The sequence below is a fragment of the Patiria miniata genome, unplaced genomic scaffold (assembly GCF_015706575.1).
Source record: "Patiria miniata isolate m_02_andy unplaced genomic scaffold, ASM1570657v1 HiC_scaffold_20, whole genome shotgun sequence".
Classification (NCBI taxonomy): Eukaryota; Metazoa; Echinodermata; class Asteroidea; order Valvatida; family Asterinidae; genus Patiria; species Patiria miniata.
In genome coordinates, this window is record NW_024037059.1 from 28820943 (window position 1) to 28837731 (window position 16789).

Genomic DNA, 16789 nt, shown 5'->3' on the forward strand with positions numbered 1-16789 from the left:
TCTTTAAGAGAAACTAACATCGAATAAGCTGTAGAGTAGGAGAGTATATAAGAATCATTGATGGTGTACTGGTATAAAACAGAACAATTTTCTTTCCGATGGTAACTCATTAATGATGCCTGTTCATCCACTATTTTAGTCCAATACACTTTTTCCCCTACAAAATTGTGATTTTTCTAAAACAGACCTTTTATAGCAAGACAGTAAATCTTAAACCGCCCAGTAAAAATCTCATCGCCTACTAGACTACCAATCTATTCCTAGACATCCGTCTGCATGAAAAGAAATAAACTGACATTGCCTTCCATTATATCATGACAGTCTGCACTCCACATCTCACCATTGTTGATTTTTTTGGGTCCCACAAACACCAATAAATATTGCCACGCATTCCCGCCGCTCTTAAAATATACACTGTGTGACAAGTCAAAAATGTTGCCATCAGCCGTGACGTAGTTACCGGTACAGTGGGATAATAATTACGTGTTTGTAGAAATGTGGTCGGTCGCATGGCAATCAACGCAAGAACGGCATGAGGTATTTGCACCCAGGTGTTCGTCAACGCAAATGGTGACGAAAGAATGTCCTGCGATTAGGCCGATAAGAAAAGCACTAATGATTGTGAATAAATCACGTAACAGTCGAAAGATTATCCGATGATATATCATTGTCAAATTGCTGTCATAGCATTTTACTCTCTTATCAGGTGATTGAGTAACAATAACAATTCATTTGTTAAAGGTAGGGTACATGTAGATCATTTGCAGCTATCCAAAAAGTAACTGACCAAATTATTGTTACAAAGTTTACTTGGTTTAAAGATAGTAATGACACTAAAGTCCCTGTGAAATTATTCCTTCTGGCATGCTGTCATTTTGAAGAAAATAAAAGTAGGCCATTTCCAAAAATGAATCGAGTGACACATTTTTGGAAATTTCTGTTAGTAGTTAATTTTTAATCGGGCGAATCCCTGAATGGGTGCGCACAAGCATTGACCTGACGCACACAGTGCTGTTATTCATCTGTACAGTGCGTGACATCGCGTAGCTGCAATCGGCTGAATGAGAACGTGTCCCGGATGCTGATTTCAGGCGCAATTCAAAATAGGACTCTGCAACTTTCGAATTGAAATCGAAATCCCAGAATATTGTTTTCTCAGAATAAACAGCATTCACAATCACAGAGCTAAATCTAAAACAGTGTTAGGAATTCTTGCTCTTATAGTCTTGAAAGTAAAATGTCAATCTGCTTGGAGGTTTATCACTAAGTTTTATTTATGAGCAATAATATTAAAGATTGTTTAGAATCGGCGAGGGATGTGGAATTTCTGGATTAAGGTAAAACCCTTCCACTTTTACTCTTCATTGGATTTGATGCCCTTGAAAGTTAAGCACCAAGAATGTGTTATCATTTTATTGCAAAGCAGAGGATCAGGAAGCTAAAAATTCCTTGCAAAAGTGCTTCAGGAGTCGATCAGTAAAGTAGAAATTAATCGTTTGTTTACTTGATTTCTAAATTTGAGGATGGAGAGAATTTATAGATATTGCACCTGGAAACAGCTGTTCTTGATCAGCATGATTCCAGGAACAAACACTCGAAATGTCGTGTAACCGTCACATCTCGCATAACTTCAAATCTGTAAACTGCAAAGTGATGTCCCACCGTGATTTACAAGTTTTACGCTTGGCCGTGATCAATTTAGAATCGTTCCTAGACACGGTTATTTTCCGCAACTTGTAAACAAATTGTATGTCCCTCACTTCGGGTAATAAAGTTAACATGATGCTATGCAAGCATTCTAAGTTTAGAACGTTAGCCACGGAAAGTGAAACAGAAGTTGTTGTCATGTTTCTGTGTGATGCTTTCAGACGCACATAACTTATCATTGGTTTATGATGTTTGCAACTCAGCAAGCTACTTCACCACCTAGAGAGAAGGAATTTCTCCAGCGTGATCCCAACAAAATGCCCTGTCAGTCAGCATTTCAGGCTTTTCAACAGGGGGATGACTATACTTACCAGACGAAAATCAAGTTTGGCGTCAATTGATTTTTATTTTAACCGAATCAGCCCACAGAATAGATTTGGTTTAGTTTGATTGTGTTGCTATGTTATGGCCCATGATTGGTTGTTAAAGAGTGTGTATGTAGGTAGCAAGAATTGTCAGGATCAATTTTGCTCTGACGATAAAGTACTTTTTTTGGTCAGACTTGAAGACATGAGGTGCTGTAGCATTTTACTGGAAGGGTAGGAAAGTCTTCTTTTTTTTTTAAATCCAGTTTGACAAGATTTCTGACTAGCTTAAATGGGCCATGAAATGAATTTCACTCTGGAGCATGTTTGTAGCTTGCGTGTACCCATTGATGGATTCACCCAATTGCAAACAGATTACTGAAGCAAATTTCCAAAAATGTGTCACTTGACTCATCTGTACAGAGACCCTCATTAATCACAGGAGGTTTACGAAATCCTGGCATTGCCTTCAGCTTCTGCTCCAAGCTTTCATGATTTTAGCGCCAGGTTTCAGCTCCAAGCTTTTGTGATTTTAGTACCGGGTTTCGTAAACATTACAGTCAAAGACTGCACTTTAAGCTGGTATTGAAGCCGGGGTTTCGTAAACATTCATAGTCATAGACCTGCACTTTAAACTGGTATTGAAGCCGGGGTTTCGTAAACATTCATAGTCATAGACGTGCACTTTAAGCTGGTATTGAAGCCGGGATTTCGTAAACATTCATAGTCATAGACGTGCACTTTAAGCTGGTATTGAAGCCGGGATTTCGTAAACATTCATAGTCATAGATGTGCACTTTAAGCTGGTATTGAAGCCGGGGTTTCGTAAACATTCATAGTCATACACGTGCACTTCCGACTCAGTAGGGGAAGGGCTGTCTGGTTTCATCATGACCTTGACCTAGACGTCATGTGCAGGGATCCTTGGTTCACCTTGATGTCGTCCTAGCTTATGCTGAAGTCAGTCAGTGGGACGATAGAACCCAGGACTACAGTTGTCTTTGTTGCCTGGGTGTGTAATAAGCTGCTGGGTGTGTAATAAGCTTTGTCATTGGACTTACATGTACATGTACAATAATTGTGCCCTAGTAAAAGCGTCCCTGAAAATGACTTTTTCTTGGGAATACATTTGTGCAACATTCTACTCCTATTAAATATATAAAAACTATTTGACATGCCTTTTTGGTTAATTTTATTGAAAAGTGCACTTCTTTAAAAAATGAATTACCAAAGAACATAAAATGTACGACCGCAAAATAACCAAAATTCTGGCAACTTTTTGGTGCTGAAATAGCTGTAACAACTAACATTGAGGTTTTTGCCTGAAATGACATCGCATGAAATATGGAAATCCACATTAGCATAAAAACAAAAAGGCCAAAATACCCTTGAAAATGGCAAACCAAAAATTGAAAATAAGGTTAAATGGGACACAAAGGGGGAGTTTCAAGAATTGCATTAAAAAATACATTGTATGATCACTTAAAAAAAAAAGTGTCAAAATTGAGGGATATGAGATTGTTACGTCTCAACCTCTTTCATTGGTTGCACTATGAGTTCATTGTTAAAATTGGGCTCTCCAATATAGCCCTTCCCCATACACCCCTACCCCTCCCCCACTCACCCCCCTCCTCCCACTCAAACCCCTCACCCCACACAATCCCGTCCCCCTCCAACCCCCCCCCCTTCCCTGAAACCAAATGCTTGAAACTGTACATCACAGATAACCCAGAATCTGTACATTGCCGCACCAAACCTGGGCAATACATTTTTCACCCCAAACTCCCTTTCCCCTTTTCACGTTTTAATTTAACGTCGCCCATGGGTGTGATCAGAAACTGACGGTTGAGTTTAACTCTCCAGCCAAATCATTTTTCCTTCCTGCGAATGTCAAACTCTTAATCTCTCCACAATGTCTCGTCCCCTGTGTCCCATGTGCTTCTTGGGGACTGTCAACTTTCTGTTCCCATCTGTTTCCTTCCAGGGGAACTCCCTTTACGATCTGTTGGATGTTTTGTTCAAGGTCTTTGGGGTACAATATAACTTTTCGCATATTTAACTGAAAACATTCTTCCTTTGTTCTTTGTATATAAATGTCTTACATTTCAATTTAAGTCTTACATGATTGTCAAACATGCCAATAAATTTGTTTTTAAAAGTTTAATAAAGAAACTGATTGGAGCGGGGTTTGAACCTGCGACCTATCGGCGTTATGCCTGGCTATATCATTTGTAGGTTTATGGCTTCTTGGACTAGCGCCCCTTGAACAAAGACATTGACAAAATGGGGAACCACCAACATACATGTAGGGCTGGATAGCTCAGTTGGTAGAGCACCAAAACGACAATCCGGAGGTTGCTGGTTCAAACCCCGGCTCCAGTCAATTTCTTTGTTCAACTTTTAAGATTATTATATGTGCGTAGTCAGTTTGAAATCATATGAAATAAATATGTTCTTGTTATCAAATACAAATAAAACTTTCACCAGTAAAGATCACACGGCACATTCTTAAGGTAGAATTAAGAGAACAATTTCTTAACACTGGAGCAAGGTACATTAAATTGTTGTATGTTGAATGGAATTGAACGTGTCCCTTGTGTGACCATGTGAGTCTCTGTTCTAAGCCAAAACATCAAACCGTGATTTTTCCTTGAACTTTTCCTGAAATTGTTCTCCAGAAAGAAGGTCATCGGTTCTTCCGTTGAGTCGAGGTTTCTTCCAAGTTTCGAGTCATCTGTAAACTATATTATTTTGGTCTCTATCCAAAGCTTTCGTGGGTGAAATCTTTTTTGGCATAAGAACAGCACAGGTTAAAACCAGGTGTCATAACTATTAGAATTCTTTTAGAACTTTTTAGGAAGTTTACGTCTGGCCGAGCTGGAAGTTCCAGTTCCTTGAGAAGTATGGGAATAATTTAATGGTGCATTGGTTACAGGACGATAAGCCTGTGTAAAATGGGTTGAAGGTTACTGGTTGTAGCAGATTTAGCCGGGGAGGGGTTTCTTGTAAGGAAATTGGGATAATTGGATTTGTAGGACTAGGTCAAGTCTAGGGATCTATTAAAATATTATGAGAGTCATATCTATGTATTTCTGTACCTTGCCTTGACTAATTCTGTCAGTTTGAACAAAATATCCGAGAGTTTGAATAAGGCTATGGATTCATTTTTAGAAAGCAAGGCTCTTTGAACATTTGGGGTGAGTCAAATAAAAAGGAAATCCCTTTTTATTTTTTTTAAGTACTTCTGCATGCAGCACTTCTCCGATCTAGGATGTGAAAGCCCAATTAATAAGCTTTCTTGTAGTAACATAATCATTCAAATCACTCATCGACATCTACTGCAGTAAAATGAAACCATGTCGTATCCTGAAAATGATATCAGAATAATCCCATGCGTCTCCGGGTAGCCAAGTAGAAGGCAGGGCAAGACTATAAACTCTTGACATTATAAAGCATGTTATTTTAACATTGGAAGCAGAAGGTGTTAAAATAAAGGTTATGATAAGTGCCAGGTATCATGGTTATGAGAGTCTTCTGATTTTTGTTTTGTTTTGGCTATGAGAATTGTTTTCGTTTTGCAGAAATATCACTTACCTTTATGGAGTACCGAAGTGTGACGTCATTTAGAACCAGAAAGTCTAGCGCAAACAAATGGAGTGTGCGCGCGTGTTGTTCACGGGCTGAATTACGCGCTTATGTCTTTCACACACAATTTGTGCGCGTGACGTATTCACTTCCGTACTCCATTGTGATCCATGGACAAAATTTTAAAACTGTGTTTCTGTTTAAAAGTCCATAACTGCAAAACTATATGAGCGATATGAATGATTCTAAAAGAAAGCTTATTAATTGGGCTTTCATATCCTAATTCTGAAAAGTGCTACATGTAGACCTCTTTAAAAAAAAAAAAAAAAAAAAAGGGGGGGCGCCGTGTGGGTTTCCTTTTTTACTTACCCTGTAGATACCCTGTTCTTGTCCAGTTTAATATCTGAAACTATCAAATTAATCAAATTATTGAAAAATTTATGTACATGTATGTAAACACACAGCAAATTCCAAGTGCAATTTGCATCACTTGTATCAGTAGTTCAGCTGGGTCGCAAACTGAGTCGGTCTAGAGTTCAAAAATAAATCTATGAATGACTACAGAACAATGAAATCACAGGGACGGATGCACATTGTATGCTGTATGCACTTGACCTTCCGACCTCACACAGGGGTTGAAATGGTGGGGAATGTGCAGGCATGGCACGCTTGATTTAAAGGCATTACCGCGGCCAACTTGCGGTAAATGCTGCTTTTAACAACGTGACATTTACTAACACGAGCGGAACCGAATTGTCTAAATTAAGGCTAACTCCAGCTGGGCCAACCAGTGAGTGGTCTAATTGAAAATTTAAAGGATCCTCTAAACCACAAACGGCAAGCAAAGTTAAAGTAATTCCATTTTTCAATTTATGCGCTGTATATTTTGTATTCCTAACAATTCAGAAATGGGCTGATTTGGGTGTCTTGTCGGCTGTAATAACCATCATGCCAAATACTTTCCTTGGACGAGATCTGCAATTTTGATAAGATTCAATAACGCAGCTATAATAACTGTTGCCCGGAGCACAGTGTCCGGATTTTTGTGATTTGCAGCGAGCGGCTTATTTTGCAACAGTGTCAATCTGTTCACAACAGCCAGGTTTTTTAATCCCTTAATCCCAAAGGATACTGCAACACAGGTTGTCCTGTGTAAGTTCCGGAAGTCTCGAAGTTGGAAGTTGCAAATTGGGTGAAGTGAGGCCTGTCCAAGACAGGGTTCCTGTTTTCTTCGTCTTCGGAAAATTCTCACTTGTTCTTTGAAGTTTTACTCCTTGGCATTTGTGCTAGGATGCAACCTCAATCCTGCAAAATCCTCCAACTGCCTCCACGTAAGACCACTGCCTCAATCCTGCAAAATCCTCCAGCAATCACTGTCAATATATTGAGGCAGTGCCAGTGACATCCTGGAGCAGTGCAGAGGTTTTTAAATGTAATCTAGGCCTAAATTTATACACGGCTGAGCATAGACAACACAAGGTCCGGCCCAAGACCTTGACACAGTGCATCCTCCAAAATCAGCCACACATTTTTCCCATAGCCTCAATCCTGCCAAATCCTCCATTTTGCAAAGAGAATTTTGGAGGATTTGTGATGGTGAGGGCTAAGATACATTTACCACTCGCCTTATTTCTTTAATATAAGTAAGTTCTTAAACTAAATTGCAGGTCTGTATGCGACAAGCTACTTCCAAAAAATAAAATCAAGCATTTTGTTAGTAATGAGATGCCCTTTCTATCTAAAACAATATTTTGTGATGTTTCTTCAAACGCTTTTAAAATTTGAAGAGTTGGCAGGACATGTTTTACTCTCAAAATTATTCCATACTTGCACATTTAATTCCTTCCAGCTCCTGTTTGACAAGGTGTAACCTTAACTTCCCCACACAAGTGCAGTTTGTTTGAACAACTGTTTTTTCGCATAAATTCACTTCTTTATCGCCGTCAGGGGAAAGAGAGTAAAAAGTCCAACAATTGGGACAAAGCCATAAGGCATTAGTTGAGACGTTTTCAGATTTCAGCCTGGTCGTTGAAAGGTTTTGAGGAACTTGACTGTAAAAACGGCATCCCTGGAGTAACATCAAAACAAGTTCTCTACCAGACCCTGTCACGCTTCACTCCCGAGCTGATAAATTGTCAAGTGTCACGCCTGGAGTATGTAGTTAGTGTCACACTGATCACCGCTGTTAAGGCCGATTTTTAATTAGATTGCAAATCAATTTTAGCATTAGGAGGTTTACGGCTCGAGTGTTCTGCTTTTTCTTTTCTTGTGTATTTGAAGTGATCAAGAGTTTCTGTTAAAATAATTGGGGCCTGGGGGTAGCCGGGTATGAAATGGAGGTAATGTATGTCAATGACCTGCAGGGTCAAGTTGAGGTCAACTGGTGTTGTAGACTTGCATGCAATCTCGTCTTGGATAAACCTCTAGATAAACTAGAACTTAAAGGTAAAGTTACAACATTTGAAAACTTCAAAAAACAAAACTACCAAAGTATTATGAAATACCTTTGACTGTTGGTGAATAACAGTCTCAAGCATCATTAAAATCATGGCACCTGGTGTGCTGTCATATTCAATTTTTGGAATTTTTTGTATCAATTTCCAACGATGGTCAGCTGTCCATTGTTGAAAAAAAAAACTTCAACTAGAACTTATAGGTAATATACAACATTTGCAAACATCAAAAAACAAAACGACCAAGTTAGTATGAAATGCCTTACTTGACTGTAAGTGAATAATAGTCTCAAGCATCCTGTGAAATCACGGCACCTGGTGTGCTGTCATGTTCAATTTTTGGAATTTTTGTATCAATTTCCAACGATGGTCAGCTGACCATCGTTGGAAAAACTGAACTGAAACTAATTAAAGGTATTATACAACATTTGCAAACTTCAAAAACAAAACGACCAAATTATTGTGAAATACCTTACTATACTGTTGGTGAATAATAGTCTCAAGCATCCTGTGAAATCGTGGCTCCTGGTGTGCTGTCATTTTCTAGAAAAGTGGAACTTTTGTATCAATTTCCAACGATGGTCAGCTGACCATCATTGGAAAAAAACTGACATTTTTAAAATACTGCCCCCAATTTATCAAATGCAGTTAGTCCACATTTTGTTTCAATTGGTTACACATCCGATAATGGCTCAGGCCATTATCAGCGTCCAGACTCCAAGCCGGTTTCAAATGTACTTGTTAAAAACAGGCCAAGCACATATTTAGTCCCTTTGAGTTTTGTAGTAAACCTTTGCAAATGTTTGCGTCCATAAAAGCATGAAGGCAGTGTAGGGACAGTGCCACATGCTGCAAGGCATCATTGGAAAGGTTACTTAATCGCCATGGAAACAGTGGGTCCTGAAGTAACCCAGAACTGTCACTCATTTGTTTCTGTGTGAGAGGATACAGGGCTCTAGACTAGTAATGAAATTAGGGAATGAATTTTGACAGTGAGTTATTGATACATTCATGTATGTACATGTAGTTGCCTATGTAGACAGTTTGTGACCTTTGAAGTTAACGTGCGGAATCTTTCAATTCCCGATGAACTTGCCAAATTTCAAATGTCAACTGTCAATACCCTTTCTCCACTAATATATTTGTCAACTTATCATCAGGATCTAGTTTTCCTAGCGACTACCGTTCTTCCGAAAGTCTGAAATGTTTCATGGGTACTTTCCTTACAGACGGGAAGACCTACTTTCTCAATCTTGAAATAAAACACTGTAAAATATACGCTTAGCCTACTTTTATTGCTTCTGTATTGTAAAACAAACGGCAGATCATTTGTTTCATGTCTTGACAAACTTCGTTTAAACATTCGTGAACAAAATATATTTTAGATCATTAAAAGAGTTTAGCTACATTACCTGTAGCAGTTTTGTTCCCCACAAACTATGGAACCGTTTCGTTTATTCCGTTATACAAAATTGTGATTGGTTGTGGTACCTGCTGCTATATCAGATTTGAACCAGTCAGCTGACCCCAACAAGCTCGGTGGTCGAGTGGTACAATGTCTGCACTAGTAAGCAGGAGGTCGTGGGTTCGAGTCCCACCAAAGTAACCATGTGACACTAATTTCATAAAGTAATTGCAATTTGACGCTCTGATGCTACAAAACAGTTGAGATTGATGTGAGGAAGCAATATTCTTACTAGAATGATCATTACTTTCTTCTTTTGTGCATTTTTTGTCCAGAGATTTGCGGTTCAATCAAATCGCAGAGATCCCGCCCGGTGCATTCTCCAGTCTGACAGCACTCAACACTCTCCTCCTGAATCACAACAACATCAGGAGGATACCCAGAGGAGCGTTCGATGGACTGCATCATCTTAAGTATCTGTGAGTATCTCCCCTCGCTAACAGTGTTGTTGTTAAATACTTGTGATGGATCACAAGTCCAGTCACAAGTCCAGTCACAAGTCCATCACAAGTCCAGTCACAAGTCCAGTCACAAGTCCAGTCACAAGTCCATCACAAGTCCAGTCACAAGTCCAGTCACAAGTCCAGTCACAAGTCCAGTCACAAGTCCAGTCACAAGTCCATCACAAGTCCAGTCACAAGTCCAGTCACAAGTCCAGTCACAAGTCCATCACAAGTCCAGTCACAAGTCCAGTCACAAGTCCAGTCACAAGTCCATCGCAAGTCCAGTCGCAAGTCCAGTCGCAAGTCCAGTCGCAAGTCCAGTCACAAGTCCAGTCACAAGTCCAGTCGCAAGTCCAGTCGCAAGTCCAGTCGCAAGTCCAGTCGCAAGTCCAGTCGCAAGTCCAGTCGCAAGTCCAGTCGCAAGTCCAGTCGCAAGTCCAGTCGCAACTCCAGTCGCAAGTCCAGTCGCAAGTCCAGTCGCAAGTCCAGTCGCAAGTCCAGTCGCAAGTCCAGTCACAAGTCCAGTCACAAGTCCAGTCGCAAGTCCAGTCGCAAGTCCAGTCGCAAGTCCAGTCGCAAGTCCAGTCACAAGTCCAGTCGCAAGTCCAGTCGCAAGTCCAGTCGCAAGTCCAGTCGCAAGTCCAGTCGCAAGTCCAGTCGCAAGTCCAGTCGCAAGTCCAGTCGCAAGTCCGGTCGCAAGTCCAGTCGCAAGTCCAGTCGCAAGTCCAGTTGCAAGTCCAGTCGCAAGTCCAGTCGCAAGTCCAGTCGCAAGTCCAGTCACAAGTCCAGTCGCAAGTCCAGTCGCAACTCCAGTCGCAAGTCCAGTCGCAAGTCCAGTCGCAAGTCCAGTCGCAAGTCCGGTCGCAAGTCCAGTCGCAAGTCCAGTTGCAAGTCCAGTCGCAAGTCCAGTCGCAAGTCCAGTCGCAAGTCCAGTCACAAGTAACATAGATGAAAAAAAAAAAATGTAAATTACATGTAATTATTCCATATTTAAATGTAGACAGATTTATTTTTTCATTGTCTCATTCAAAAGTGAATAACTGTTGTATTCCTGGAAACATTATGTAGCATGGGGAGACTCAATCCTCCAAAATCCTCATGGTGGTTTTGGAGGATTTTGGAGGATTGAGGATAAATGGTGTTGAAGCACATGAGGATTTTGGAGGATTGAGGATGAATGCATTTTTTGAGGCAGGACTGTCTGACGATTTTGAAGGATTGAGGCACTGGGTATCCTTCATTTGAACATAAGTACAAAATTTTGGAGGATTTTGGAGGATTGAGGATGGTTCCTTGCAAAAACACCCAAGGGAGTTAGGGTGGGGAAAAATAATTGGGGCATGGGGAACTTTAAACAGCAGGTTAAAAATAGCATCTTAAATTCCTGTGATGGTCCGGATGTTCAAGCAGCTTGTTTGTAGTCTTAAGAGTGAAGCAACTTGGCTGGTCGCGCATATCTTTACCTAACACTTGTCTGCATACATATCCACCTGTAATCCTGAGACAAGAGTTTAAAAGTTCACTCCACAGGTCGTGTAAGACAGAAAGGTTGTATCAATTAGTTGCCGAGGTGATTATTTTGACATCTTGCTTGAAGGGGAAGAGAGGCAAATTAAGATCCTTTCAGGTTACTAGGTCCTCTGTGAACAGACCTTGGGAGGATTTACGAGTTGGGCATAATTTTTGATCTACCAGGTCTCTCATACGTGCAGCCGATTTCACGAAACAGTGTGTAACTTACACAAATTTGTTGCGCAGCTGCGCAGTAAATTACGATCAATTTCACAAAACTTGGCATAGCTGCGCAACGTTTCAAATAATCTAAACATCTTGGACAAGGATAATAGCAGCAATTACGATGGCTGTTTGTGTACGATTTTGTTCGTTCATGAAACAGTCATTGAATCCCCTCCACCCACCATTTTGAAAACTTTTTGTGTGTGACTTTCTTTGGAATCGTGCGGCAACTCTAAGAACTGTGCAATAACAGGCTCCACTACGATCACGATTTGCTGGTAAAATAGGTCATCAGCTACGTGATGGCATGCACTGAACTGACGAATTATAGCAACCTTGCGCACGTGTGCGTCGTGTCAACGCTTGCGCACACCCATTCATGGCTTCGCCGAATGAAAAACGAACTACTAACGGAAATTTCAAAAAAACGTCTTTAGACACATCTTTAGAAATTACCTTCTGTTATTGTTTTCTTCACAATGACAGCATGCCAGAAGGAATAATTTCACATGGAGTTTAGTGCCATTACTATCTTAAAACCAAGTATGTTTTTCAACAATAATTTTGTCAGTTACTTTTTGGATAGCTGCAAAAGATCTACTCTACCATTAATTTGAAGCGTGTATGTAATTTGAAATCCTACATGTAGGTCAAAGGAGCGCGAACTAGCTGTTTGATAACTCTATTCCAACAGCTTAATCATCTTGGATACCAAACCTCTCCGGTAACTTGACTCATCCTTCGTCTTCCCACCTAACAAATTTCCTGTCCCAACTTCCCTTTTCTCTGTACCACTCCTTAGCCAAGTGATCTAATTTTCCTTAAATCGTGTTCCTGTGTTGGTACCTGGAGGAAGTCCGCGTTTCCTAAGCATACCCACTTCAAGTTTGATAGCATTGGTCATGATGTCTTACCAGTTGTTCAAACATGTTAAATAATGAGGAGGATTTGGTTGAGGGTAATCTTGAACTTTATACCTACTATTATTTCATGTACATTCTTCTCCGAGTCCCTTCAGAAAAGCTCAAAAAGTAAAGACTCTGTAAAAAAATTTCAGAGGCATGGGGTACATAGTCTGAAGATCAGACATTCACGTGTGCAGAGCCACACTACGAACGTCAGATATATACGAGCGTGCAAATTTTATGCAACCCTGCATGCCAACCAATCGGAGTCAACTTTAGAAATTGCGACGTCATTTCGAGCCTAAGCTGTTGACTAGTCAATTGGCTGCCATACATAATACAACAACGCGAAAAAAAATACCCCCTTGCATTTGTACTTGTAACTTTAGATACGCCTGTGCTCATACATGCATGTAGCGTTTGTATACATGAGGATCGCGCCATTCGTGGGTGCCCATGAACTGCGTGCTACCGAGTGTTTTAACCTACTAACACCCTCCAAGAATTCCTCGTTATTGCTTGAATGAAGGCCTTCGTACATCTACATTGTTAAATTGGTTAAAATGGGAAAATCATTTGTGTTTTATTATGAGAAAAGAACAATAACATCACATCATTGTTTTTTTTTAGTGAATTAGTTACATTTAAAGCATTTAAAAGAACGACAGTTGTCCAGCTGCCACAGCTGAACCGGAAAGTTTTTTTTTTCTTTTATTCCGCAGCTATCTTTACAAGAATAGAATAACGGATATTGACAGTCGAGCCTTTGATGGTTTAGTCAACCTGGAGCAGCTGTATCTGTACTCCAATGAGATTCAGGAACTCAAGCCGGGAACTTTTAGTAACCTGCCCATGCTGGAGAGACTGTAAGTTGCTCAAAGCTTGCCTCTTCAAAATGCTGTTTTGTCAGTCTTCAAATGTGAAAAACAACAGTCACCTTGGGCAAGTTGGATCAAGGACCAATGGTTACCTAGTGGTTGCTTTGTGACGTACCTAGCGAATGCGCACTGAAGTTGAAGTGCGAACGACTCTAGTCAAACTATTGTCATGTCAAATACTGTGAGAAAACTGGTGGTCGCACATTGGCTTAACAATTGTTCAACACTTGATGTTCTGTTTATTTACTCAAATAATAGTGATTGTGTGGTTTGGGACACCTCACATAATCGCCATTATTATTGTACAATGGTGACAAATTGACAGAATCGTGAACTAACATGGAAAAACTTTGCAATGAAAATGAAATTTAACACTCACACACAGTTTTCATTTTTCCGCCGTTTTTGATAGTTGGTCCCCTCTGCACTAAGCTATGAGAAATTGCTATTGATAACCAGTTATTAATCGTGGCGCGACCAGCCGCGGTACGCTAGTCCTGAATAGTCGACTAGACTAGTCCAACCATTGTCGACTAGCGTACGTTCAGATCAGAGTTTGTCGAACTATGGTTAACTATGGTCCTTGATTGAAATTGCTCCTTGATAAGTACTTGTATAATCAATCACATTGTTCCCTATGACTTATTTTAATGTCCATTGTAGAGCTTGGTAAGTCGGACGTAATTGGCAATTCCAAATCATGGGAGAATGTGAAAGATATTAAAACAAAACAAAAGAATAAAACAAAAGGTCCTTAATGAAGACATTCTGCTTAATTGATCTAAGATTTAAGTATTCATAAAATTGACTCCTTTAATTCATATCTTTCATTACTCATTTTGCAAGTTTTTATCCATTTGTTTTAAATTTGCGATTCTTAGCATTCAAACAAAGCAATGCAATTTTCATTGTTATTTTGCATTTAATTGAGCTGAGATTGCATTTTTTTAGGAAAAAACATCATCCATATTCCCAAAATCTACATGTAAAACAAAATCACTGTTTTCACCCAAAACTTGCTCACGTAACCGAAAATGTGTAGATTTTGAAAATCAGCTTCACTTGTAATCATTTTACTTTGTTAAAATAATCAAAGATTTTAAAGCGTCTTAGTCACAGCAGGTCAGTAGTGCTAGCTGCAATTTCTTAAGTGCACCCTGAGTTTTAAAATGCATATTTGCACATGTCGTCAACCAACGCAAATGCTATTTGTGAGACGCTCTGGCGTAATGAGATAGAATTGGGCAGAGGTCGATATGAGGGTTTGCAGGTATTAGGAAAGAGAATAAAATTCTCCTTACAATACTGTCTGTTGCACCTCAATCGGACATTCCGTTGACAAGTTGTGGCCGTTTAAAGTTCACATTTATCGACATGTCCAAAAAATAAAATACTGAGAAAAGGCCTTTAAAGTTTCGAGTTTTGTATTCATAAAAATGAAAGATGCCAATTGTTTTTCCTTAAAATCACTTTTATTCCACGATTTTTTTATCATTTCTTGAAAATATGTGTAGCAGACATATCAAAGATTAACAACAAAAATGGAAAAACAGGAAAAAATTACCACTTTTTTCCCCTTTTTTTTTTTTTCATTTTTCTCCACTTCAGCCTTTGCCTAGGTCCGTCTCATTTTGCCACAACGCCTCAAAATTCAGTATTCCACCAAGACTGCATTAATTTGATTTACGATTTAAAAAAAAGTACTTTTGGCTCTGCACAATTTTCTAATGATGCCACAATTTATTTTGCTTAAAATTCCAGCACACACACATGTCCGTTTCAATAATCACACAAAAAAACATTTCTTTGTTTTAGTTTATTGAAATTCAGTGCATTTTAGTTCACTTTGCTTTTTTACCATTTTGTTTCCCACGTCTTTTTCCCTGCCTACTTCGTGTCTTCAGTTCGTCAGCTTTAGTTGTTTTTTTTTGTACGGACTAGGTGCTCTGTGCTGCATGCGTGCATGCGCTGGACGTAGCTCATCCTTTCCGTTCTGCTTCTCTATTCGTTTTTGTCCAACTTACAGGTTTTTGAACAATAACAATTTGACCTCCATATACACCGGCACCTTCCAAGGACTTGATTCGCTAAAAAGGCTGTAAGTCTGTTCGTAAACGTAGATTGCAATGGTGCCTGTGTCCTGTTGGTAGATTGTATGGTAGTGCTAGTAGCATGAGTTGAATCTTTGTCTTTGTCCTCTATGGTTGCACATGTATGTTGCATTATTTAGATGCTTGTCATGTCTGTAATCTTTACCCTGTTCACACGATGTCCAAAAACACACCTCCCTTGAGATTTTTGTCATACATCCATCCTCAGCCCTCTCAAACAGCGTTCACACAGTGCCTGATCATCAACATCTCAAGGGTTCCATGAGAGCAAATCGTCATTTCACTTTGATTGCTATCAATCATTTCATGCATGGTAAACTTGAAAAAAAAGCTTGGAAGTTTGTGCTTGCACATATAGAGAGATTACAGAAGCTTAAAGTGACTACCCACGTTTCCACGTTTCCCTGATAAATTATCACAAAAAGATGGAATACTGAGATATTTAAGACATCTTTCCTAGATTGGTCGCTATAGGAAGACGTTTTTCTGTGACATCGTTTTTCGGAAAGATGTCTTTCCCTGATATAAGTCGGAACAAAACTATGCCTTTCCCTGATTCTGTGATATGATATCTGAGAAAGACGTCTTTTGGTGATATCATATCTGAGAAAGGTGTTTAAGTTCTGAAATGCGTTTTCACTGAACAAAAGTCTTTATGAACGATACTATCGCGGAAACACGTCTGAAATATCGTGGAGCACTGTGGTCCAATGGTTACAGTGTTCGACTCATGTGCCGTGGGTTCGAATCCTGACAGGGAACATGGTGCTTGTGTTCTTAGACAAGACACTTTACTACAATTGCCTCTCTCCACCCAGGAGTATAAATGGGTACCTGTGAGGGAAGAGACCAATGCGCTGATCTCAAGCTGCTGCAAAAACTGGTCTCATGGCCTGCTGAACAGGGGTAATAATTGTGAAGCGCTTTGAGACTTTTGGTATAAAGCGCTTTATATAAGCACCACATTATTATTATATTCCGTCTTTCCATAATAAAATATCTCAGAAACGTGAAAAAGCAGACGGTCACTTTAAGCTTCCGTAAACTACGGAATTCTTCACAGAGCCATGATGCTTAAGAAATGCATGCTTTAATCTGTATTTTTGTGACAAAAGACTTTTGTTGGAATTCTCCAGCTTCACAAAACAAAATTTTTCACAAAACAAAATTTTTCACAAAATGTTCTTTACTTTGAAGTAT

General features: G+C 39.6%; 1 protein-coding gene across 3 annotated transcripts in view; it reads left to right on the forward strand.

Annotated features, from left to right (window-relative positions):
- Positions 1-16789, forward strand: part of LOC119728508 (peroxidasin homolog) — a 79363-nt gene that overhangs the window by 24985 nt on the left and 37589 nt on the right. For 2 of the 3 annotated variants that reach the window (XM_038200773.1, XM_038200774.1), the window contains exons 2-4: positions 9791-9934; positions 13323-13466; positions 15505-15576. In XM_038200773.1, coding sequence (XP_038056701.1) covers positions 9791-9934; positions 13323-13466; positions 15505-15576 — 360 coding nt within the window. The remainder of the gene's footprint in view (positions 1-9790; positions 9935-13322; positions 13467-15504; positions 15577-16789) is intronic. The other variant, XM_038200775.1, reaches the window with a different exon arrangement.